This window comes from Vidua chalybeata, chromosome 4 (assembly GCF_026979565.1).
Source record: "Vidua chalybeata isolate OUT-0048 chromosome 4, bVidCha1 merged haplotype, whole genome shotgun sequence".
Classification (NCBI taxonomy): Eukaryota; Metazoa; Chordata; class Aves; order Passeriformes; family Viduidae; genus Vidua; species Vidua chalybeata.
In genome coordinates, this window is record NC_071533.1 from 60,622,152 (window position 1) to 60,649,567 (window position 27,416).

At 41.1% G+C, this 27,416-nt stretch overlaps 1 protein-coding gene across 2 annotated transcripts in view; it reads right to left on the reverse strand.

The window, feature by feature from the left end:
- Positions 1-259: 259 nt before the first annotated feature.
- CRMP1 (collapsin response mediator protein 1) overlaps positions 260-27,416 on the reverse strand; it is a 50,094-nt gene continuing 22,937 nt past the window's right edge. For both annotated transcript variants that reach the window (XM_053941279.1, XM_053941280.1), the window contains exons 4-14: positions 26,055-26,219; positions 21,014-21,075; positions 19,325-19,405; positions 16,213-16,281; positions 14,187-14,307; positions 12,991-13,147; positions 8,628-8,769; positions 6,836-7,006; positions 5,509-5,688; positions 2,840-3,005; positions 260-1,296 (exon numbers count right to left, since the gene is read on the reverse strand). In XM_053941279.1, coding sequence (XP_053797254.1) covers positions 1,205-1,296; positions 2,840-3,005; positions 5,509-5,688; positions 6,836-7,006; positions 8,628-8,769; positions 12,991-13,147; positions 14,187-14,307; positions 16,213-16,281; positions 19,325-19,405; positions 21,014-21,075; positions 26,055-26,219 — 1,406 coding nt within the window. In that variant the 3' untranslated portion in view covers positions 260-1,204. The remainder of the gene's footprint in view (positions 1,297-2,839; positions 3,006-5,508; positions 5,689-6,835; positions 7,007-8,627; positions 8,770-12,990; positions 13,148-14,186; positions 14,308-16,212; positions 16,282-19,324; positions 19,406-21,013; positions 21,076-26,054; positions 26,220-27,416) is intronic.

The following is a 27,416-nucleotide window of genomic DNA, read 5'->3' on the forward strand; positions in this document are numbered from 1 at the left end:
ACCGTTAGTGAGTACATTTTAGTCAAGAGTAAGTACAATTTTTAGTAAATACATTTTTACTGTGAGCACTGTTTAATAAGACATACTGTATGATGCTATAGTATGCATATGCAGACCTGTACACTTATCAACACCTGTGATCTAAGGAGGTTCCTTCTTTGGCATGATGTCATGAAAGATAATTTCTCTTGAGTTCCTCCATTCCAAATTTTCAATCATTGAGTCACAGCACTGGAAAGCAGAGCAAGACGCTTACCCATCAATTAATTTCCTTTATTTCACAAGCTTTGAATTCAGAAATTGAACCACGACTAGTAGATCTTGATACGGTAGAGTAAGTAAAAATGCATGTGATTACAAAGGAAAAAATTTGTACAAAAACTTTAAAAATCCGACAGCAACTTGGATTATCTGTAAGTACCAAAAATCTCATGCAGAAGGAGAGCACTACTGCCCAGGTGGAGAAATCCCTGCAGGGGTGGCAATGGCATTGGTATGTAAAACTTATGGCTCTGTCTAAAATGGAAACAAGTAGGACACAGACTTGGAATGTACCGAGTGGGAACAGACAGGCGCTACGGAGACCATTTGTCATTACATGTCCCAGTGAGTTTCTGTGTCTTGAGAGAAGTGCTTCTTGGGTTTATAATAAATTAAAGATTAAACAGAAGCTGTCTATACTACTCTACTGCTTACTTTCCAGATGGCCATTTTCTTCCTTCATTAGTGTTTTTGGTGCTGTTTCTCAAATACAGACATTAATCTTGGCATTGTGTCTAGTCAGTTGTTGGCAATGTGTTCTAAAGGGACTCACTCACAGAATGCAACTTGCATAAATAACTCAGTAACATGCATTAACTACTCTAATACAGCGAAAGGGTGCAAAGGAACCATCATTCAGTTACGAGACAAAGCTAAAACCTGTAGTCACTAAAGGGGCAATGGAAGCACCATGCTTTAAGGTGACTATGGCATGAAAGCACAATTGTGAGGCAAGTAGTTCCAAGCAAACACACCACACTATTATCACCTCTTTCTATACAAAAAAAAAAAAAAAAAAGGAAAAAAAAGAAAAAAAAAGACATTTCGATTTTTATTTCCGTTAGTACCAAATAAAACTGTGGGCTCAATAACACAGATATTGAAGGGAATGGACATTATTCCCATGATCCTTCATCCTTGTGTTTCTGTCCATCATCATTTCTCAGCCAAGACTGGTAATATTGGAGCGCCCACCAGGAGGTGCCACGATGCGGTGGCCAGTACGACGTGGGTTGTTGTCATCAATCTGAGCTCCTGCAGCAACAGAAAATAAGGAAACAAAGCTATGAAAGGGATTAAACCACCAGTAGTGAGGTTTTACCAGGCTATGCTTCCCTCACACCACCATCAGCTAGTTTCTCTTGAGCCTGACTGAAGTGCTGAACAGATCTTCAAGGTACATTTCTGTCTTCAGTGAGGAGTGGGGGATTATATGCTTATGATCAGACTAACATTCACCTTACATGGAGAATTGTTTTCCACTGACTTGAAGGGATTTTTCAAACCTGCCTCACTGACTTAGAATATATGTCCCTACTGAATCTAGGGGACAACAGTTCAGTAAATCTGATGTTAGCAATCATAAATCCATGAGGAAATGAGCACTGAGCTGAGCACTGTAAACTTCACACACTGCATTTTAAATGCTGAAAGGTTAAGCTTAAGGAGACAGCAAGCTTGCTGACAGGCTAAATATTGCCTGATCACACTCATTTCCTAAAGGCAATGTAATGAATGTGTGGGGTCATTTAAAATGTTACCATAGTTTCTACTTCTTAATTTTGTGTTTGCATCATTCAGATCAAACTTTTACCACTAGATGCCTTGGTAGAACCCAGATCCATCACTGCACTGTGAAATCAGAGCTTCAGAGGCTTATGAAAATCCCAATTATTGGTTATTACTAAGATGTGAACTTTCTAAGCACTTTTTTGTTTTGTATAGCTTCATATATATCTCTATATGCTCACCATGACCTCAAGTGTGTGGGCAAAAATATACTTCACCTCATTAGAAGGATTTTTAAAATATTTGCTCTGCTAGGACTTTCTTACACAAGTTTCATTTAGTTTCTGAAGAGAGGATCTGTAAAGTAGGAAAACTCTACCATCAGCTCCCAGAAGGGAGAAAATCCAGTGACTTTCATAACATCATATGAATGCATTATTCTCCACTGGGACTGTAGACCTTTGAAGAATAAGGATTTGACACACTTGTAATTGTCTTCAGATGACAAGAATTATTTCCAGCAGCCCCAAAGGATGATTTTCCAGTCTGTTTCCTATGTACCATGGAAAATGTTTTGGGCACCAAGAGCAGAGGATAAGAAATACTCCAATCTGCTTATTAACAACTTCTGCACATGGTTTATGACCATGGACAAGGACAGCTGAGGTTTCCATGTCTAGCAGTTGCTGGTGATGCAGCCTGTGAGATGTCTGAGACTCATAGGCTGCACCAGAGCCAAGCCCCATCAGCTGTGCACACCACCAAGGGGTTTCAGTCACATCAACCAGAGAACTCAGCTAATTGCAATGGGCCAGGTAAATAATACTGAAAGATTGACACAGAAAATTTCAGATTGAAAACATTTTGAATATTTGGCAATATGTAAAATATTGCTAGGCAATGAATGTGTAAAAACATGTACATACATCTATATTTAAGTACATGCATGTATATGACTATATACAATCCTTTTATATTTGACTGAAGAAGTAATTATAATTTAAATTCATCACCAGTAATCCATACTCATGACTCTTTAAAAGGTTTCTCATTAGTCAGGTTGACTTACCTGATAAGCTGAAATTGGATTGATGGAGGTTTCTGATTGGTGGGGGCTGGTTTTTGGCAGGGGAGGATTTAGTTGAGGGTGCAGGAGTTGCATATTTTGGCGTAGCTGGGATTTCGTATACAGGTCCATCATACATTCCTCTGGAGACTCCTTGCAGTCCTCCCACCTAAAACAAGAGGAGAGTAAAAATCCAGACACTGAAAGCTCAGATAATGCTGCCTAATGATCCTATAGGAAGACAGCAGTGAGCCCAGAGCTATACTCTGCACTTGCTGAATTAACAACATATCTGTACTTTATACATAAAGCAAAGTGCAGTCTGCTTTATATATAAAGGAAATTATAAAGCTTGCTCCCTCCATTTATATCTATATATAAATGACAAAAGAGTTCCTTATCAGGCTTCCTTCACAATCAAAGGGGAGAAGTGGGTTCAAAAGAACAGGTGTGACCTGTTTATTTTACATAAGATCAGTCACAATTGCCTCTTCTCTCTCCATTCAGCTGCTGAGTCACACTTGGGTTGTAGCACAACTGAAACCTGCTATACCAACTGCAGCAATTTCTCTCCTACCTGTATTTTCTCTGCTCCTCCCCTTCATAGATCTCATTCTCTTTATTAGAACTCATTGAAAAGGAGTGGCAATTCTTAAATTAAATTTCAGAACTTTCTACTTCCTGTCATCAACTAGAAAAGCAAGTGTACACTTCACTGTGGCAGGAGACCGATCTTACAATATTTGTCAATAAAATATCTGTCATTTGAGCTCTGATTTCAGTTTGAGTTATCTAGATTTTTTCCCTGTATGGTTCTTAAAATGAATATTAGAAAAGACAATGAAAACCACTTCACTGGCCTTAAAATCATAGGAATCTAGGAAATAATATTTTAACAAGAACAGTTCCAGTTTTCAGAAAGAGCCTGAAGCCATTGAATTGCAAAATGCAAAGCTCATCAAAAAGATCAGAAATCTGTGTCTTACAAGATTATGGTTTCAGAGAAATTTCCCCAACAGGTTAAAAGTGAAATTAAAATACTGTATAGAAAGACACTATTCACAGGGGTTTGATCCAGCTCTCAAAGCAATCAGTGCATTTTCCTTGCTTTTGATGACAGGGACATCAGGCTCAGAAGAGCCACTGTCTTGCAGGCTGAGCCAAAATTAATGCCCAGAAGAGAGCAGCTGCCAATCACAGCAATGAATCCATATTCCAGGGACCCACAAAGGCACAAATTTATACTGCTATCTCTGCTCCAGGGATAAGCTTATACTCCCAGCCTGTGCCAGTTCAGTTTTGCAGTCCCTTGCTTGACAAGTTTTTATATATTCCTCTGTTCTGCACGGACATGTTCATACAGCAGCTAATAAAACCATCAATGGGTTTTTCTGAATACTTCCAGTGAATAAAATTTGATAGTGGGAAAAGAAATTTGGGCATGAATCTACTCTCCCTCTTGGCAGGCAGCAGAGGGAGCTGCAGGAGCAAAAATATCAGTCCCTTTGTTTGCACACCTTGTCCGAGGATCAAAGGTCTCCCAAAATCTAGGCCCACTTTCAAGACACAGGTTACTTAATCCAGGCAATTTTCTTCAAACTCCTGCTACAAGACACTAATCTGTGATACTTGTTTCTAAAGTGTTGGTTTCATTATGTTGATAACTTTGTCACTAATTTATGTCTCACTCGCAGGCACTGAAGCTTTAAGCAGTGAGTGTGAAGAGAAAGCCTGTATCATTTACATGGATAATGTAAAAATATGCAACACCAATTGGTATTTTGCAAAATTTTTGTGGGTGCATTTGCTTTATACAATGCCTTTTCTTCTAAGAAGTGCAGGCCTTTCTTCTGCAGCTTGATGGAATTTGTATAATAAATGGTGAAAGATGAACACTATCAACCCACTTGTAGGCTCAATTTCAGCTGCTAGTATCACAGAGCCAAGACATATGCTTGGCTGAAGAAAATAGGAGATTTTAGTCAATTTTTCTCATTACCTGTGCTCACACAGTGACTTTCCTGCTCAGTGACAAGAAGCAATTTCCAAACAACTCCAAAATGGTGTCCAGCCAATTGGTTTTCAACAGATAAGCACTATTATAATTCAAAACCAGAGATGACCTAGAGGTGAAATCTTGGTCATTTCCCAAGCTTTTTGTTAAACAAAAGAGAAAAGTTTTCTGAGCCATTAATGCTGATAATACAGCTCAGCAAATGCACTAACAATAGTTCAGAAATGCCCAATATAATGAGAATCTCTGGCTGACAAGCTTTTCTTCTCTGCAGTGTAGCAGTTCAGTATGCAATTTAAAATTCTGTTTTTACTCTGCCTAACCCTCCCTCACAAAAATCTTTCTCTTTTCCTGAATTTTTAACTGAAAGTAAATTCTATCACTATTCCACCTCTCTCCAAATGCTTTGACATAAGGCACTGCTGGACATAAAGCAATTATGCCAACTGGCAATTATATGTTCTACCTGCTGAAGCTCACAGTGTTAATACTAAGATACGTTCACAATTGCAACCAGTTTTGTGGTCATTTTCTTGAGCAAGTCATATACAGTCCACCTGATATGGACCCATAATAGCACAACAATATTAAAAACAGATGCTACTGTGCTTCCAAGAGGGTTTGGCTACAAAGAAGATTCAATAGGATCTGACATTACCTTATTCCTGATTTTGATGCGCTGGTAAAGATACTCAGGGAAAGGTTTGCGAGGGATGAAGCGGCCCATTCCCTTATTGACATGCAGATTTCCATCTTCAAACACAATCTTCCCTTGGCTTATGACCACGAGTGGGGCACCATGGCACTCCATTCCTTCAAAGATGTTGTACTCAATGGCCTGAGGATCAAGCAACATATTCACTGCCAAGACCTCTTTCCATTAGTAACTTATATTATGTACATTTGTAGTCATAGTTTTAGACAACTGCCATTAAGAAGCGTATAAAATTGTTTTGTATGAAGGAAAAGGAATGCATTTTGATATGAAAATATTTTAAAATATCTTTCTGATCAGACTTTCCTGGATGAGACATTTCTTTCCAGGTTATCATTTTCTATCAAGGATTTAACTTGTTTTTGAAAATTTGCTGTATCTAACCAGAGCATATAGAATAATGATAGCCCTAACAAGAAGGAAAATTGTGACTCAGGTGCTGGATAACCAGAGGATGTGGTCCCACCATGCATCTGCTGTTACTGTGTAAGCAAATTTCAAAGAGACCAGCACACATATTTCTGTCTGAAAAAGCCCAGAAAAGCCCAGGAAGGTCTGAATCTAAATGGGAATGATAGGGCAGGTGGTCATTACTTTCTTGAAAATACAGAGAGATCCCAGGACAGAGAAACAGTAACTGAATCATCCAAATTTACTTTTTAAAGGTTTATAAATGTTTTGGTCTTTTAATATAAAAAAGCAATACTGGATTTTCAGTAAAACTTTTGGAAAAATTCCCAAATACAAAGCGCCAAAGCACTAAACAGTAAGATAACAACTTTGGGATAGACAACACAAAACCTATCAGAGTCAAAATGAAAGCAACTGTCAGTCACTAGTACTCTGCACTGAGGGCAAAGAAACACATAGCAAAGCTCTGGAATTAAACAGAAAATTCCATCCATGAAGCTGATTGAAGCTGTATTATCAAAACATTTAATCATCTGTCATAGTTTAGAATACTGTTAATTTAATCGTGCAATTTATAATTTCAGGTGCTTTTTAGGTAAGAAAAAAAAAAAAAACTGGTTTTAAATTTATCCTGAGCCTTATTAACCTCAGCTGTGGAGCTGCTGATTCACACCTGTTTATAGGTCTGCCACAAGCATGCAAAAAACAAACAGTGCAAGGGTATATGCAGAGAGAAAAGAAATTCTTCCTGATCACAATGTTTCCATCACAGGACTGAAACCCATTTCAGTCAACAGCTGAAAAACAAGTGACATTTTTTTTTTTTTTTTTTTTTGGCTGGTTTTCATTTCCTCCTTACCGATTTATGGCTTTTGGCTGTTATAGTCTTCACCTTATCAGGGTCCCAAATAACAACATCAGCATCGGATCCCACAGCAATTCGGCCTTTCCTTGGATACAGATTAAAGATTTTGGCAGCATTGGTGCTGGTGACAGCTACAAACTGGCTCTCATCCATCTTGCCTGTGGCCTAAAAAACAATGTGATTTGAGCAAAACATGCTTATGAAATAAGGATTTACTATTCAGAGTACTGAAAAGTCAGGGAGATATTGGAAGGCACCCCTTTATAGATATGGTGATATTGCATGAAACAGAGATTGTATCACACAGGACTTTATGTACAGCTCTTTAATTGGAAGTTTCAAATAAATGAGTGTATTACTCCAGGCACTGCAAAGGACAGCCAGTGAAACCTTAGTGCACAAGATACCACCAAGATGCTCAGCTATCTGGGATCCCTCTCACTACACACTGAGGCCTAAGTGTTTTGTTGCTAGTCCTAGTAATTTCTATTTAAATAATTAAGCAGTTTTAAATCAGAGGAACTCATATGAGTGTTACAAGATGCAACAAAAGATCAAGCTTCCAAGACTTTTGGGAACACTTCTTGCAAATTAAGTCCATTCTATTATCATTATTGTCAGATCTATACATCTAAGTAATAGAACCAATTATAAAGTCTTTGCCTGGAGAAATGTCATCACCAATAGAACTTGCCATACAGTCAGTGATGGTAATTGCAACTGTACAGAACAGCATTTTGATTTCTCAGTAGAGTATTTTGGGGTCTTCCCTGGCAATGAGCAAGAACAATGTTCTAAGGAAGAACAACAGTGCCAAACCTTTTAATATTAGATAAACACTTATTTCCTGCCTGGTAAAATATAAGGTTTGTAAAGCATAAGCTACTCAGTGGTGCAGGACTGAATGTTACCACCTGTAAATCACATGCTGCAGCCCTTCCTGAAGTTCCTTCTCACTGAGGGAGTAACAAAAGAAAATATCAGCAGCTGGCTGTGCTTTGCTTGCTTCCCTACTTTGCTCCTACATGGCAGGTATCTGAAGCTGCTTCTCAATTCCAAGCTGCTTGGAATCTCAATAGCTGTCCTTGAATAAAGTCTGAAATGAAATACAGTCTGGGAGAAGTGCTCATCAGAGCACTGTAAATACTGCCACTTCCCAGTCTGCAATGTGCATTCAAGCACAATGCAGTGAGTGGGTGTGAGTGTGCACGGTGTACATGTGGAGACAGGCAATAGAGGGAGAGTATCATTATACATTAGAATCCATGGAACCATCAGAAAATTCCTGACTTATACCGGCACTCCACTGCAAAGTATGCCAGTATGAGTTACTGCAATGCTCTCCTTCAAAGCATTTCATCATTTAGCCTCAGGCTCAGCTGCCATCCATTTGGAATTTTTCAAAAACGATGAGACACTTCCCAAATTCAAACAATTCATTCATCACGTTTATATGAGGTCACTTCAAAACCATTAAATTGCTCCAGATACCACATCTCTCAGAAGCATCCACTCTGACACTAACGATAGAGCAATGGAGTCTGGGAAGCCTCAGGTCTAATAAAACACAATACTATTGCAATGTCAGAAGTGAAACAAAGCCCTGAGTTTAAAAAACTGGAAGAGGTTTTTGAAATAAGCAATTCACCTCACAGTAGCATTCTCTCAGGGAATTCTCAGAAATATATCAGAAAGTCACTTAAGCAATAGCCAAGAGTCTCTTGGCTTTCATTATTCAGCCAACACTCAATTTCTTTTTAGTCTATAAAAGTAAGTAATTACTTACTACAGCCTTGTCCCAGACAACAGTCATCCTTTCCTCAATTCCATTGACCCCTTCGGGAATCATAGTGAAGTTGTCCTTTCCAATGGCTTTCTGGGCAGTGCTATAGGGGCAATGTCCACTTCCCGTCACCTGCAGATCCCCACTGTGGAGTTAATACACAGAAGGTTTAGACCAGGCATCACCAAGGTGACCTTGGTCTCAGATAGGCTGTGAATGGACCTTTCAAGCCTTTTAAGACACCAGAGGCACAGGCTGTAAATCATGCCAGCAGCCTTTCTGTGCTGGCTACAGATCACTGAGAGTAACAATGGCACTGGACATCTCCACTTTCCCCCAGGAGCACCCTGAACTCCAGGATTACAGCCCCCTCCAGTTCCAGGCTGCTTATCGACAGAGATCAGGCAAAAGCCCACTAACCAGGACAAAAGATTACTCCAGGATTAAGGAAATGATCGGAAGCTTGGATGAAATGTCTGCCACTCTCAAGATAAATTAATTCACAACCACATTAAAAAATAATGGCAAATTTCACAGTGCGAAGTCATGAGCTTCAAACGTGTTCCCCTGCATTTCTCTCCTACACATGTATTTTTCTTGCAAAACTTACATGAATACTTCTCATCTGACCTTCCAAAAGAGAACCAAGAAAATAAAAATATTTTTATCAGGTAGTTTTCTAATTAAACAACAAAAGGCATAGTGCAAGTCAAACACATGCCACATGCTCTGGATTTATCTAAGTGAAGAGTCTTACACAGAAAAAGGCATAGAGAAAAATGCAAAAAGAGCTACCATTTATAATGCTTTTATTTAAGAGGTTGGGTTTTTCAGCCTAGAGAATTTTTTTTTTTTTTTTTGCAGAGAGCAGAATTGGATCACAGCTGCTCCTGGAAATAAGGAGGAAAAACATAATCAATATGCAGAATCTTGCCAAAATAGAAAGACAAAAAAGAAGGTTCTCCAAAATCCACAGGAAATGGTGATATTTTTAGCTCTTGACTAAACTTACAGGAGGAAAGCACATTAGAACTCACTATGGTTTCCTTTCCATCACTCCGTAAGTCCCCAAGAGTCTGTTATCTTTAACTGATAATGTAAATTCCAGCTCTGAAAAAACTCAATGATTCTGGTCTACAAATCTAGATCCAACAAGCTAACAAACAGCCAAGTACAGAAGAAAAAAGTGTCACACATGAGTAATTCTAATGCAATTTTCTAGGCTGCCAGCCCTAATGATTGCTGACAGAGAAGAGTCCTTGGCCTCTTTTCTGGTTCTTCACCACACTCACAAGCCATCCACCCAGTTTTTAGCAGAAGCCAAACCCATGAATTCAGTACAGAAAAGGCTGCTATGCTTTAGCTGTTCCTGATTATTAATGACTGCCTGGTGTTACTCCATAGGATTAAGTCCACTTCATCAGTTAAACGTTCATTTATTTTAACACAACAATAAAGTCAGAAGGTTGCAATGCCATTTCTTCCTTTTTGATGCCCTTCTAACCAGCAAAGCTTCCTGTGGCGTCTCTCCTTTCCACACGCTGATATAACCATGAAAACCTGACTGTCACAGCCAGGCCCTATATCACTGCCCACTTTCCCTGAGGTTATGCTGTGCTTCTAACACCACACTACAAACTCCTACACCTGAAAGATAAGAAGAGTTTGCTTTCTTAACTCCATACCCCCTCTTCTCTGACATTTAATGACATTATTGATATGAACTCCACTCCCGAGTCAAATCAATAGAAGACTTCTGAAACTGAAATGTGCCACTTGAGATCTTCCCATCCCTGGTTAAGCCATGAGCACTCCTACTGTCTGGACACACTCTACTGTCAAATGGGGGATAAGCATTATATCAACTAAAAAACTGAGAGACAGGAAGGGATCATCATTAAATAAATGCCAGATCAATACCTTGTCTTCTTATTCTTCCACTTAAACAAGGTTTTCATGGCAAGTTGCATCATCTGTGTAGCACCAACATCTCACATCTCTGGTTCACAAGAGGTGGCACATCACAGCTGCAGTAATGCAGCAGCACACCATGCAAGATCAAAGCTAACTCAAGTGCAGGGCCCACAAATGACACAAGGACCTAATCTCATGAGGCAAATTCAATCTGCAAATCCCATGAGACATGATGGGGTTTTACACATTCAGCTTTTCAGTGGAAAATCAACAAATCAAGTCATTCAGCCTTCTGTGGAGAAGAGCACAAGCAGTATGCTGCATGCTTGCAAAGGAAGGATGTTGTAGGGATTTTTTAATGAATGTAAAATATAGGTATCCAAATCAACAATGCAATAGAAATGTGAAATACTGTCTTTACCATGATCCTTGCATAAAATTCCCCATGAATGCAGAGCAGCCTGATACAACATACAGTTCTACTTAGTTTCACAGTATAGATTTGAAGTATTAAAACTGAAAGCAGGCTAAGCTGCTGTCATTTAAGATCTAGGACTTTAAGCCACTAGGAAAAAAAAAAGCCATTTTTGCATGCTTGTAGAATAATGAAAACTTCTGTAAGTCCTCGGTTTGTCTTTCTGATGTTAGTTTTAAAAAGCCATTATTTGGATTCCAATTCTAAAAATGTTCTTGCTAATCTGCTTTGACCCACATACTATTATTTTGGGACTCTCTTCTAGAAAGCATATATAGCCACTCTAACAGAGTAAGGAGTCAAACATTTTGATACACATTTACATGTGCTGGCTAAGAGCCTTACCCTCACACAGTGAGCCTCACACTTTACAGTGCTGATAGTGATGAATCAGACCAAGAAAGCAATTTTTTTCTGAGTCTTTATTTGGAACAAAAAGCTCAGTTATGGAAAAAACATTTTTGCCATCAGACTGTCAGAAGAGAACTGCTGTGAATTCTTACCAGAGCCACACGTAACTCAGAGCTCAACTGCAGCATCTTTAGAGTAGTTGAGTTAAAGCCTGGGTGGGCTCTGGGCTGCACAGCCTGACCCATCATGTGCAAGGGGAGACATGGCACTAACACATGTGTGTGCCCATCCACCTCCCAGGCAGCTGCTCTGAAGATGGTCACTTTCAAGGTTCAAATTTCACTGCTCTGTCTAGGGCATTGGAAACCCCAGAAAGGGGAGGCTGGAGCTGAGGTGGGTGCTGAGGTAAATAAGGATATGAGTGGTAAGTTGAGTTCCTCACTCCAGCCCTAGCAATCTTTCCTGCTGGGGCTTCAGCTGTGAATTTCTTTATCATTTCAGAGCAGATGGTCTTTTGCTTAGGCTAAAGAAGACCCACAGCTGGCTACAGGCAGGAAATACTTTCAGAGATGGGTTTACAGTCTGGGTTTCTGGCAAGGCATTGCTGATATCTTCTTTTCTATATGAGAAAGACACTTCTTCCTCTGCTGTCCACATTCCTTTCACCTACCTAGTGACTAAAGTCTCCCTGCCAAACTGAAGGCAGCCAGCTTATATACCTGTGCTGTCAAGAGATGGCCCTCAGTCTCCAGCTGTCTCCACCCAAATCCCTCACAGTCTCCTTTGTAATCCACTCTGGCCTCTTTCTCCTGACATACCTGCTCTACATGTACCACTTATCTTTGCCTTTTTCCAGCTGGAGGGCCCCAGAGCCCATAAAGACACAAGGCAAGCTAAAATAAGAAGCTTGCAAGAACTGGACACAAGAAAACTTGTATGATTTTGGTCCCTCCAAGATGAAGGCAAACTACCAAGTCAGAATTGTTCAATATGCAGGAGATAAACTCACTGAACTCTGCTTCTAACACAAGTTAGTTTAGGACAAACCAATTTTCAGAACTCACAGCTGAGAGCCCTGCACCAGCTTTGACAAAAATTGCCCCAAGAAATTTTTCTTGTTCTAGGTATCTCTGCATTCAGGAACAGCCCTGATTTCTGGAGCTGTGCTTGCCAAATATGACTGTCAAAAATTGAGTCCAGCCTCAAAGATGGTGATGTATCCACCAGGCTTTTGCTTATGCTGGACAGTGAGGATGCCATCCCATCATATATCAACAATTCAGCAAAAGAAAATGGAAAACTAGGGAGAAGGCCAGTTTGAAGTCCTGACAATCTAGTTGTACAACTAGGAATCACTTGAAAAGCAGAAAGAAGAAGAATTAATTCCTGAATAGCCAGCAATTGCCTCGATATCAAGCCAACCAGTAACTGGGTGTCCATGACTGCTCACTTGACTGACAGCCTAAGCATAAGGATAAAATTATCCCTGGTTTTCTATGTCCTTTCTCTGGTGTTTCATGTATGAGACTGGTCTAAAGGAAAACAGGCTGATTCCTAGATGTTTCATGCCATATGGCTTTTGCACTTGCCTCACCATCATCCTGTTAAAAAAAAAAGAAGTCTTACCATGCTAAGAGTGAATTTAAGTGGTCTGGAGTGGTAGGGTCAGGGCTCAGAGGTGGTGAGGTCACAAAAGCTGCAGCCTTGGCCCAGTTTTTGCTCCAGTAATGTGTCCCATCTGTCCCCAAGCTGGCAGTGATCGGCTCTCCAAAAACAAGGGGACCTTGGAGAAAGCAAGGATATGCAGGAACTAAGTACAACCCACTTTGTCTTCAGCACATGACACTGCTTGCTGCATGCAGCCATGTATAATTCACACATTGCTACATGGCTAGCACAGCTCCCAGGAAACTAAACAGCCCTGGCTTTGTCTGTATGATAAAAAATTAATCAGGAATCTGTCTGAGCTCTACATGCTTTTGATCAGCCTATTTACAAATCTTTCTAATCCAAAAGGAGACAGTTCAGACCCACTTTTAATTTGTACTGTTTTAATCACAGCCACCTTGCTCCAATTTGGAGTGCACTGGATGGTGGATCACTTCAGCAGGCAGATGCCTTTTTACTACTCCCAGGTTGGGCACAGCACCAGCAGACAGCAGCATATGGTCCCCTGCACCACACTCCAAGTCTCCAAGAATACAAACATCAAGACAATAATTTGCTCTTTGGCTTTTCCATATTGCTCACAAGCTTTGTAGTCCCAACCAGCAGAACAGTTCTGATTTTCAAATGCAGCTTCAGAAGCAGCTGCCTTCAGGCTTACACGGCCCTTTTGCTTTGTAACCTGGTTACAGCAAGCAGGGCTGACCTGCAGTACACATCAGAGGAGGGTCAGCTTCCAGCAGCAAGGCCAGGAGCAAGCACTGAGCATCTCTAACAGGAGGGTCACTGCCCAAGCCACACCTCAGAAAAGCTGAAATACTGGCATGGAGGGTGTGCCATTAGGAATAAATTATCTCGCTCCCATGACCAGAGATATAGCAGTCTAAGAGAAAAGTAAAAGGAAAAACAGGATAGAGAAGAGCTACAATTCAGTCTTCGAGAGTACAGTTTGTGGGGAAAGCTTCTCAACTTAAAAATATAAAAGGATTTCACCTCATCCTTCCCAGCCACAAATATTTAGTCTTCAATGCTGCTACCATTCTTTGATAACCTCTCCCTATAGCCTGCCATTTGGGTCAAGGCATACAGGTTTTTTCACTGAGCTTCTATTCAACAAAAAAAAAAAAAAGTTTAGGGAAGCAAAGAAAGTAACTTACCTCTCTTCCTGGCCTGTGCAATGATATCAGCTGCACTCTTACTCATCACCTTGGTGATGTACACTGGGCAGTTTATTCGACTGGCAATTGTGATGGCACGGAAAACTGCTTCTGCTTCAAGCTGAGCAAAACAAGGAAGGAAGAGTTAACTGCAAATGCAGTCTAAAGAAAAAATCAGCTGGAGGACTGTGCCATACTTCTAACTGTTCAGCAACAACTCTTCAGGGGTTGACTCTGCTTTTTCCATAGAGAGAAACACAGTGCTGGGAAACAGGGAGCTAACCCAACCCCAAACACTTGGCACTAGCAGTAACCACAGCCAGGCTGTACTCACTAGCAGGGTACAGCTGCCCCAGTACCAACACAGCCCCCTGGCTCCCTGCACCCAGGAAAGGTCATGTCCAAGCAGCTGATGCAGCTCCTCCTTACCTTCCTCCCACCTTCCTGTTTAACACTCCTACCCTGCAGCTGAAAGGAGAACAAAGCAACAAAACTTTGCTGCTACTTGAAGACAACCTCTGAGCTCCCCCAGCAGCTTTCCCTAATCTTTACATAATGGTGACAGTGAATGTAAGGAATTCTCAAACAACAACTTCAGCACTATGGACTGAATTTAGCCTATAATCCACAGAAGCCTTTGAAGCAGTGCCTAGTAAGTAAGTCCCCTCTGTCAGCAAGCATAAAGGCAATCTCCTCCCAGGGAGCCATCTGGGACGTAGGCACACAAAGCAATCATCTTCAGATGGAGGAGCAGTGTTTCCCAGCAGCTCTGGAGACTCCTTCCCCCAGCCATCGGTTTTATACCAGATCCTTCCCAGATGGACTCACAGTACTGGCATTTTAATACAAAAAAACCCTGTTGTAACTGAAAATAGTGACTCAGTGATACAGAAATTTCTCTGCAAGAGTTTTTCTAGAAAAGTTGAGCTTCTTAGACCTTCCAAAATCACACGGCTTAATCCTTTACTGGTTTATAAATTATTTTTCCTTAAATCAGACTGCTTCAGTTTGTCCTAGAACTTGTATCAAAACTTGTATTTGCTCTGAAAACCCCAAATGCACCTTTAGAGAGCACGGAAGGAGGCATGGCCTCTGCACTGCAGCACTAGAGCAGAGCAAAATTCCTTTCTGGAAACTGCAAATGCAGATTTTCCTTAGGCCCTTGTTCTCATTAAAAGGAAACAACTCAGTCCTTTTAGAATAACTTTAGTAGAAGGTGAACAGCAAAACCAAAAAGTACATAAACAGTTCAACAGAAGAATGTGACCAATTAAGCTGATTCCTTTTGCCTTGGGGAGAAGTTACATAAAGATCTGCAAACCACAACAATCTCTTCAAGTTCAGCCTCAAACCTCCAGGACGTGGTCTCTTTAGTCTTCTAGGAAAGCAGTCACTTCCCACTACTGCCCTCCACATCCCATTAACAGTCTGAGCTGTGTACTTTAGGGGGCATTCTCATGTCTCCACATTTTCCTTGCATTTAAATAAACCCTTTCCAGATGCCTGAGATGATCCACACCAGATTTTATTATAAGAGAGTTGCTTAAAACGAGCTGCCTCACAGCATCTTTCCATTCTCATGTATTTGCATTTCTACAGCCTGCATTTCTGACACCAATATATCTGCCAGCATGAAAGTAGATCTATATGTGGGTGTATGCCTATGCACAGTATAGATGTTATAGGTTTTCAGCCAAAGCATTTTAATAAATGCAGTTACTCTGAGGACTAAAACTCAAGCTGCACTGCTGATTTTTAGCCTGATAAGCCCATTTTTTTGTCATCACAAATCAAAACCCAAAGGTCACACTTAAAAAAATACATGGACATCCATGCCCAGGGCAGCAGGAGCTGAGACTCCTGAGTGTACAAGGAATGTACACGCTTATCCCTGGACTCAGGGAATGCACCTGCTGCAGCATCCAAAGGGCTTTTCAGGCAAACAAACAAGTTGAAAGGACCTGGACTTTTCAGACTTTGAGTAATACTGGAAAAGGCAATGGGAGAAGCAGACATATGGCCTTACCTCTTCTGGCCTGCTCAGGGCATGTCCCTCAGGTCCAGTGATTCCCATCTCCAGAATACGCTTTTGTTCCTGCAATGTAAGAGATAAATGCTGACCCAGCTCCAGGATGAGACCAGTGTACCCAGCATCCTCAGGGAGATGAACAGCCACACAGTCTGACTGTCCCTTTCAGGGTCAGTGTAAACGCAGCTGCAAAGCCCACTGAACACTGAATACACTGGCTCTAAACTGGCCCCATGCCACACCAGCACAGCCAGCAGTGCTCTCTGTTGTGTGATTGAGCATATTTGTGCCCCAAGCCATTGGGCTGCACCATCAGAAACCTCCTCTGCCCTCCAGAAAGTCCTACTTGACACCACAACACCAGCCCAGGGAATGGGCTTCAACCAATACAATGAATGGTAATTATGGGTACTTCTAGCCTGCTATTCCCTATTTACTTTCTCAAGTTCCTCTCTGGTTGCAATCCACAAAGCACTTTCTTAAACCTTCAGCATTGCTGACAGTTTCAGTTTTCTGTTAACACTTTCTTCTTATACAGTGAATCACTAAAATTATGCTTTTATGAAACAGAACAGTGCTCTCCAGTTGCAAGGCACTGAATCCTCATCAAAGACCCCATCTCAGGCTGTACTCACTAGCATATATCCAGAAATATCCAGCATCTCAGGACCAATGGGGGTTTGTCAGAAAAATAATCTGCGCTGTCCAGCTTCATAGCAATGAGATTTTTTTTTTCTTTTAAATAGAAAAAACTTCACTTAATTTAAAGCCAAGCAGTGTCATTGGAATAACTCTTTTTGCAGAAACTAGTGGTCTACTCCTTTTCATGAAAGGTCTGGCCCTGGCCTGCTCTGCCTTGGTCTGCCCACAGGGCTCTGATGAGCCCAGCTCAACAATGTAATGGCTCTGTGACACAGAGAAATGTCCCCTAGGAGACCAAGATGAAGTTACTGAACATATTTGAATGTGTCAGCTAATAAATATCTGATGCCAGGTCCCTGAGGGTGAAAAGCTTACACATTACCAATATACTCCAGTAAAACTGAAAAAGTTAACATTCATATATACTTTAGCCTTTGCTGCAATCAGTCAAGGCTGAAGAGGCATTAACAGGAATGCATTAATCTGACTGTGTAAGAACATTTGGTTAGAAAAACGTAAGGTTTCATAGGTATTATTAAAAACAGCTGTTCTGGATCATTAACACACCGGCTCTGAACAGTGCCAGTTAAAGACTTCAGAAAATTAAAACACAGCAATAAAATGAAGTTACAGCTGTGTAAAAAAGTAGCACATTGGCACAGAATAGATACACAAAGTAGGGCAGATTTGCATCTTGAAGGAAGTAATAAAATCAGATCATATGATAAATTACCCTCTGTAAGAGGACTTGATAGTGCTAATTAACTAAAATATTTGTTTGACAAGATCAAATTTGTATTTTCACACAGGATGGTCCTAAAAAACCTACGTGCAGGCAGCTTTCTTTTCATTATCTAAATAATTCTTCTACATAAAAGCATAGAGAAGGACTGATTTTATGACACATGGCAATGGTGAACATATAAGCTGATGTACAACATAACTTACGTTTATTTACTACTTCATCTTTACCTAATAATTTTTCTGTCCTGTTTGTTCATATTCAATGGCTGTATATTAAGGCTGATCAGAGAAAAATGTAACTGAAATAGATTTCTATCAAATATGCAATTCCATGAGTGTGCCTTGATTCTAATAGGCAATGTATCAAAACACCACAGATGCCATTTGATTTGTTTTACTTTGCCATTCCTACAGTAATATTGACTTATTCATGCTTATTAATAGTAATTTTAATTCTTCTGGATATTTTACGTTGTATTAAAACTATAAAGTATGTATTTAGTGGTTTTTATTAATGCTAAACTTCATGAGAAATCAGCTTTTTGCTCTCTTGAATTCAAATGAGGGTTGTCACCTAATTTCAGTGGGGGAAGGACACAACCACACTGTATGTGCCTGCTGACTCCTCACTAGTAACTTTTGACCCCAGTGGTTATTTTGGTCAAAGTTAAAGTGAAAGGCAGATCTCAAAGGGGGTAAATTCTACCCAGATGGAGATGGAGATGTGTTTTTCCCCCAGAGGGAAAAACAAAATACACCCAAGGCAAGAGTTCTTACACACTGGCCTCAAACATTCCCTTGATGCTTTCCCTTAGACATAAGACAAGGTGGGTTGCCTTGTCCAGATTTCAAAGACAGCTTTAGCTGCTGTAATTTGCTTGTCAGCTCTGCAGCCCAGTCCTTAGCAGATAAGCCAGCAGATAAGCAGCTCAGCAGATAAATCAGATGGCTCACTCAGAGCCTCACTGACCTAAGAGGGGCTCGATGTACGTAGGAGAGATCAGGGTAGTGAGACATCTCTGCAACAGCCTTCAAAGTTTCATCTGTCACAAATGTAGCATCAAAACAACACCCACCCAAACCTGCCCCTTCTGTTTCAGAGGGGGATCCTGGCCTCTGAAAGACCAGTGGGAGGTGCTCTATCAACTGCTGTCGTTGGGTTGCCTCTTTCCATGTTTCCATGTGTTGTGGCACTGATCAGAGCCATGGTACAGTCCAGTGGGAGGACAGCAGCTCCCAGGGCACCTGACCTGCAAGGACTGCACTGGAGATGCAGGGTGCTTTAATGGAACATTCTGAACTTGAACCCAGCTTCCTGCTTCTGAGATGCATCTTCTAAGAGCATGGATTATACTTAAACACACATTTTTGAAATGTCTACAAGAACATTGAAGAGCATTATTCTGCTTCATTTGTATCTGCTGGATTCAGAAGACATCTTCTTGCTTCCTTCTGCCCTCCTTATCTAGTCCTCATTGGCTGCCAAGGCAAGGAGCTGCCTAGATCATTGCCCTATCTCAAGGATGCTCTGCCAATTAATGCCAAAGGACCCCCATTCTCTCATCCCAGGCTTTATACCAACGGTGTGCAGGGCATCAGGTTCAATTAAGGCTCTTTCCAGGGAGTTCCTTTCTTCCTACCCATTCTCTGACTGGCCTATTTAACTTCTCCTCTCTTATATCTATCATCTCACAAAGTGAAGCAAAAACGATGGTTCACTCACCTGAGCTATCAAGTCTCCATTTTCAGCATGGACCAGGATAACAGCCCCAAGACTCTTTAGGAAGGTAAAGGCTTCATAAAGCTGCAGGTAGTACAAAGAAGGAAACACTGCTGAATAAGGAAAACACATTACTTAACACTCAGACTTCTCTCTTCACCTCAGTTTTGTACCTTCTATGCTGGTAATTATATTGGTGAATAGCAAATGATCTCTTTTCTACACAGAACCTGACTTCACTGATTGGTGTTGACTTACCCACCCCTGTAAACACCAGCTGCACGAAGACAAGGTCAACAGCCCCAAGCAGGGCTGGATTTCCCTGGGACACAGAGTCTGCCCCAGCCCCTGCACTGCAGGGCCACCTCCCCATGCCCATGCAGGGCTAAGTTTAGAAGTCCTGTAGTTCTGTAGCTTTAGCAAATGTAAAATAGAATTATTGCCATGTACTACAAGCATTTTAGTATGGCTAGAACATCTCTTTTCTGAAGTGCAGGCATTTTGCACAATCTTCTTAGAGCTGTCATTCTTGAGCTTTCAGCAACATCTTTAATTCAGATATTAAAAGTTGCAATATTTTCCGTAGAGCATCCTTAGTTTTCTAATTGCTTTCTAAGATTCAACACCCACCCCTAAAGATGGGCAATAGCTGATCCTTTTGCTTTCACTGTTAATTTCTGAGCACACATCTACTGAAACACAGTTTCCTTTCCAAAAGCTATTCAGCTTATGTGTCCCTTTTCTAAATCAGACTTCAGTAACTGGGAGCCCAGTTTTCAAACACAGATTAAATATGGAAGACAAAGTTCTTCAGTGTCTACTTTTGCACTAGGGCACTTCAGGCAGCACTGAATGGGCTGCAATATACAGCTTGCAACATGGACATTTAAACAACATAACAGCCATTAGTCCAGCCACACATTAAACATTTGATATATTCCTCTTGGCAATTCCAACAGCAAGTTGAATTTAACAGGCATTGTCTGTCAGAGAATATTTATAAATTATTATGTCCAAAATTCCAATTAGAAGCAAATGTATTGGAGGTGTAACAAGAGTTATTTAAGAGACCAAGAGCTGTAGCTCTGGGAATAAGCAAGAAAGAAACATTTTAACAACTGAATAAGCAAACATTATTATTACCAACAGATGCCATTGTCCATTTACAGTGGCCTGATATGTATGAATGGGAAAGCTGAAGAGTCTGGAATCTGTAATGAGCTCTGGACAAACAAGCTCATTGTTATCTCCAGCCCTAATGAGAAAAGGCCACCTCCCCCAAAGAGCAACTCCATTTAGCTGCTTACACAACAAGAAACTCTTGAAACCTCAGAACTGCCACTGCCTCGAGTGCTTCATATTTTTTCTCCCTCTCTGACCTAGAGTCCTCGAAAGGTTACTGCAAAATAAAATGAGTGAAAGCCTGAGCAGAGCTGAGTGGCTGCAATGTTGGGAGACACCAGAAGATCTCTACAGAAGGTGAATGTCAGACACTTGAAGAAACACATGCAGGTGTTCTGCACAGCTCAGAACTGACCCTCCAGAGAGTAAACCACCACTGCACATTTTTCCCAGTGCCAATCTGGCCAGTGAGAATGTTTCTCTGGGATTCAAACTCAACAACTCCTCAAGTGTTGGGAGATGAGAAAAGAGAGGACAGATCACAGCAAAGAAAAGCATTCAGAGCAGTACCTGGCTGTCGGACATTTGGTAGAGGTCTTTGTACGCCATGTAGACTTGGAAAGAGTTCACACCTGTTCCAAGACAAAATCCAGAGGTGTTGCCATGTAAGCGTATTCTTAAATTGTATTTGAACAAAAACTTCAGGAAAAGTAAGAGAGTATGTCTGCATTAGGCTTTTCACTAGTGATTGCCAAAAATCAAGCATGGCTTCACAGCTGCATTACAGCTGCTAGGACTAGAAGCCTGGATGCCCTCTACTCTGGGGGAATTTTTTGGATGCTGTGGGTAGCCTGTGTTCATCCCTGGAGTAACCCAGCCACCAGTGCAAAGACGATTACTTGTAGCCAAATCACAGACAAGCAATGGTGGCTAAAACAAGCATGTAAAGCTTGTGAAGTTTAAAAAAACCTGTGTAAGGTTCTGTGAATCAGTGTTTTTCTTTTAAGGTTTCCTTAGCTAATCAGGAAAACTTTTCAGCTTGATCTAAACTGTGATTTTTGGTAGATAAAACTTCTGGTTAGTTCCCCCACAGTGCTGAGAAGGTATAGAAAGTGTGTATCTGAATGTGCACACATACTTGCTTTTTCTTGACCTTACACTCCAAAGTGCTTAGCTTAGCTGATGGTAGACACTGGGAAGGAGTGGGAACAAAGCCTGAAACCAGTTTTATAGGCAGCTCACCACACTTCTCCTTCTGCCTTCCAAAGAAGGTAGGATTTATGCTGGCAGCCATAAAAAACCAATAAAGACAACAGTTTCAAATTTCAGAAATCTGTAAGAAATGCTAGTGTTGAGTGTCAGCTGTCAATAACCCCCTGTATTCAAATCCCCAGAAGAGTTGCTATTTATTTCAAAGATTTGGTTTTTTACATAGCTTTGTATTCTTACAGAATGAGACTTACAAATGTCTTCTGTTCATGATTTCTGTACATATGAATTCATATTACCGTATATATTTGTCTTACTTTCTAGTCTACTGGCAAGATCCCCAGTTTGGTCCAAGGACCAGAAACATAGTTTTCTAGCTTTAAAAAAAAGTAAATTCTAAGCTACCTAAGCTGTGTATGCTGCATTTCAAAATGGTTGTGATGAAAACTGTGCTTCCTGGGGCAAGAAGAAAATGTTCCTGTTATTCATTTTTGTCTACATGAATGAATAAAATTAATAAATCTCTCTGATGAAGATATAACTCCTTCATGAGTCTAGAATGAGCAAATACATCCTCAAGCAGAGGGTATGACTGCTCACACACACACAGAATTCATTTATTTACAATTACAGGACTAAAATACCCCAGGATACATGCAAGATAAAACACTGAAATGATCCCTGGTATTATGTCTTCCTGCTAAGTCCAGGCAGCTCAGAGAGAAACACAAAGCAGGAGCTGGCCCCTCCTTGTTGACTTTGATGCCGAGCAAATCCAGCCTGAAAGGTGGAATGGAACCCTGTCAGCCTGTAAGCCATCCTTTCTTCCCATTTTCCTATTTATCATGTTCTCAGAAAACACAAACTGTTTACTGATTACTAACTGTAATCCCTCCATCTACTCCTCATTACAATTACATTTCAAAGTCCTCAGTACTTCCTGGGCCTTCCCTGGTGCCAGCGCTTGCAGCCTCGTGCCCTGAGCCCCGTCTCCCTCTGACCGCTCCCAGCAGGGCCCAGCACACCCATCCCACCTGCCTCAGAGCAAAGCTCCATTTTCTCTCCACAAACCCACCCCATGTGTCAGATGGCAGCTGCACCCAGGAGCCACCTTTCTGCAGGGGTGCCTGCACAAAGCAAGGAGGCTGTGTTAGGCCTGCCATGCTGAGTGCCTCAGCGATGGCTCGGGACTGACACCTGGCACACATTTCCCTGTGGGCCAAGGGCTGGGTTACCATTGCTCTCCCTTATCCACCACGCTCTAGCCAAAGGTAATTCATTTCATCACAGTCCTGCAGGAGGTAAGGCAGCTTTCCCTGACTACCATGTGGGGAACACATACCCTGACCCAAGTAATACGTATTCTCATCCTTTCTCTTTTATTGCCTTGCTGTCTTCTTAGGCCCTCTTCTGACCCTGATAAAATGACTGAGTTTTGCTTTCACTCTGCTTAATGCTCTCCCTGAACTTAATGGGAGCAGAAGGGATCCCTGTAGGGAACCTGCCATAGGATCTTGAGCCTGCTCCTTGTCACAGTGCAGAAGCAGAGTTCTCCCACGTAAACACACATTCACACCCTCAGCTGCCACCAGATAGACACACAGCAGAAGAGCATTTCGGGGGCTGCCTTTACAGCTAACAGGAGAGAGGGTGTGAACAATCCTGCCTTGCAAAGAGAGCACCTATACCAGATACCAAGATAAATAACACAAATTTACATATACAGGTATCCAAGATTAGACTCCTTGCCCTGGCCTGGTTCCCTGACCTACTCATTGGAATTATGCAGCTTTTCAAAAGCCCTGGTCCGTGGCCTATTGACCTGAATGCTTAACATCTGTTACACACTACATTGTTGTTAATGTCCTACTTGCTCTGACACCAGGGGTACTCAACAGAATCCTCTCCAAATTTTAGGCAGGACTACAGTGTTCTCCTGAACTTTCTGAACAGTGACAAAGTCAAAGTAACCAGTAAGGCCCCTGTCAGCAATTTTAGGCTCTTGCTCCTTTGCATATACTGAAGCTCAATCCTAAAATAGCTGCTGAAATTATTCTAGTCTGAGTGTTTATAATCAATATTTGGCTCTCCAAAATCTTCAGGCACTTCCAAAGCCTGTGTCTCCTTAAATTAGCATTGTATTGATTTAAAACTGATTAATTGTTCAATTATACCTCATGACAAGGCACCTCAACAGCCACTCTGTAAGCTCCCCTGTTACTCATGCTGATTGCATTAGGCACATGTAGCTCTGAAACACAATGAGCTGAGCCCTGTCACTCAGCTCACTCACTCACAATCAGCTAAGAACCAATTCAATCCAGATTCCCAGCTGATGAAAACCAGGGTCACTCCACTGACATCAAGTCTATTTGCACCAGCTGGCTTAAATGTTTCCAGTTATCAGGAAATATTACGCATTAATTTGAAAGCCCTTGCCATGCTGAATTATTTCCTGTTGTGCTTGTGAGTTCATACTCACCCTTACCTTGTGTCTCCAACACATGAGAGTAACTCACACTGCCTGCCTGAGACATACATGAGAACAAAGGTGACCTCCTAATGCTCTCATCACTGAAAAGGCCACCAAAGCTCCATCAGAAATCTCAGTTCAGGAACCAATTAACAGATTTCTGTTTCCCCTGATGACTCAAAGACAGGTCAGATTTACATAGAAAACTCACATTTCAATAGCTGGAGAAAACTATTAACCTAACTGCACCAGGCTTTTAATGTAAACCCTTGGGCAAATTTGGGAGTGCTGAGCCATCTGTAGTCAGGGAGCTCTGGAAAATAATATCCAACCTTTGCAACAAGGCATGGTATACTTGTCTTGAGAGTATGGTCAGCTAATGCACAGCAGCAGATTCATGTTAATGCTGATAGCAAGGAAACAGCACAGATTTAGCACAGCCTGTGTTGACAGATGTCATCACCTTGTAAAAAGCACCTATAATAGAGACCTATGTAAGACCAGCTGCAGTTTCTCTAATTATGTGCAGTCTTGCTGATGGAAGTGCCTAAAATCTGGTTATACAGCACACGTACTGTTAGCATCCTGTGACATGGAATAAACTCCCCCAGGTGACTGCACCTCCATGGCATCTCAGCAAACAACTGTTCACTCAAAAATAGCATTTTGCTTTTTTTTTTTCCCTACTTTGATAGTACCTTTCTCTATAAAGAGAACCTTTCACATCTAAGTCAACACTAGCTCTACACATTGCAAAGGATGCTGCATATAACTATCACTTAGGTTTCCCAACAGAACAGTCATGCTGATTTGCCCGTGAAAACTGCATGTCATTTCAGAAAATACTCCCTAATTAATATCCATACATTTAAAGTATGTGAAAATATATGATTCAGAAAAGAAAATACAAGCTGTCAGGCACAATTTCAAGGAACAAGATCTAAGTTAGGATCTTCTGAAGGCTAGATCCCATTGCCCACACAGAGGTATTTGGTGCCAAAGATGCCCTCCTTACATGAGACTGCCACATTGAGCCTGCATGCGTGAAATGCATTTAGGAGAGGTTTCATCTGTGCTATTCTGAATTGGTAGCTGGAGTCCAGGTAAGGTAACCTATAGCATCTCACATGATAGTAGGCCTGTTAATTGAACACAGTCAAACCCATAGAAGTGTCTTAGATTCCTAAATAAGTTACCTTTTGGGGTTTTTTTGCAAGTATTGAAACATGGCATCTTCTAGTAACTTCAGGAAAAGCCAGCAGAGAGAAGCACTTGAGAAAATAATGGCATTTTTCAATATTAGATACTTAACTTTAGCATCTCTTTTTCTAATAACTGGAATCTGTTTTAGAAATATAGGCACGTTTTATTTACAAAATCAAGTCTCAGCACGTAAATTACTCCAAGTCACTGGTGCAAAATGAGATCTAGCCTGTAGTGACATTTTCACAGCCCCATGTGCTCTTCATATTTGGATTTAATTTGAGGCAGCTGAATCAAAGCTTTCAGTCTAGTTAAAACCTGAACTACTACTTTGAAATGTTTCACTTTCTTCATTCATTAAATAGAGGATCTAAGGTGACTGGGCTGATTATCCTAAATACTGATCTTCGAGTTTTACCTTCAAAAAAAAAACAAACTACATATGCAATGTCTGAGCCTATTTCCACAAGCAAGGATAAAGTGATAAATTTCTTTATGACAATGTAAGCATCTTAATCTTCCATGTCTATACTGGACAAAGTCATATATATGCACAAAGTTTTAGGTCCATTTTACACAGCAGCAAGTGAAAATACAAGTCCAAGGTAGTGAAGAACCTTAGCCAGCATAGCCAGTGCCTATGCATTCATTAAAATACTTCAAAATTTCACCTCCATATGATATTTCAATAAAACCAAAATATATTACTACATTTCACTCACTAACCTTTGTCCTGCACGAGTACTTCCAGCTCTTCTCGAATGCCATCATACCAGCTGGTGATGTCCACATGGAGAGCATAATCACAACAGGATTTGGTATCAGCTGCCTCATGCCACTTCTCAAAGGAGGTCAGTAAACTAGATCCAGGTTCTGGAAGCACATGATCAACTGAAAAAGAGATTGAGTGTCTGTTAGCAGGACAGTATGCACACTGTTGAGATTTCCACAGAGTGAGCAGTCTTCCAGCACCTCAGCCAGAACAGCAGCCTGGGAGGCAGTCTGTGTGCTGACTGTAACTCTGGGGTGTCAGCCAGGTCCCACTGCCCCAGGTGCAGCAGACTTTGTGAACAGTCTATACTGAAGATGAGTCTGGCAACCTGCTTGGTGCAGCATCAATAGACACACAGAGGGGGAGCCAAACACCTCACTGTTTAGGAAACATTTGTATTTCCCCTTACTGTATTGTAAGAGACCATAGGTTCTGGCCTTCACTGTAGTTCTTGTCTGATGAGACATTTCTATGTATTTCACAGTAAGCACAATAATTAACCAATGCCTCACAGTCACTGAACTGGCCCACTCTGCCCTACCAACACATCAGTGCAGATGTTCAATGTTTTCTCAGCAGACAAAACTGGGAATACAGCCAAAGGTTTGAACGGGGGTGACATTGAGCACAAACACTGTCACACACTATACAGTCCACTGAATGTCCTGTCTCTCCCCTGCCTCCAGGCTTTCTGCCTCTGATGGTGCCACACCATCCACTGACATAAAGACATGACTACTTATGCGTAGGTACTTCTCTCTGCAGGGATACTTCGTATGAAAACAAATCAAGATGGGCTTACCCATGCCCTTTGCAAGCCTAACTCTGCACAGGAATACTCAACTGAAGAACACACACTGGAAAAAAACTATTAACAAAAGGAATGAACAGCAGTGCATTTTGTGCCTATGGCCAAAGAGTCTTTCAGATGATGCCTGCTTCTGAATATGGGTGACAGGTAACCCAAAAAAAAAAAAATCCACATCCCAATTCAGTGTGAATAGAACTCCACTGGGAAGAGCCTCTCCACAAGGAAACTGAGACAATTTATGGCACCTAAACAATTGCCTCACAACATCTAACCAAAGTCAAGTCATGGCCAGAAGGAAAGAGATAAATCTTGTTCCACCATCTGTAGACAGAAGAAGAGTCTTTAACAACTATAAACACTTCTTCTTTTCACCAACAAAGATGCTCCTCTGGGACATCTCTATTAAGGTCTTCCTCAATTCCTGCTGCCAAATCCAAGTTCATAAATAAGCATATCTTGTTATTTCCAAAGCTCTTGAAATGGCAGTAGGTGGGAACAGCAGATC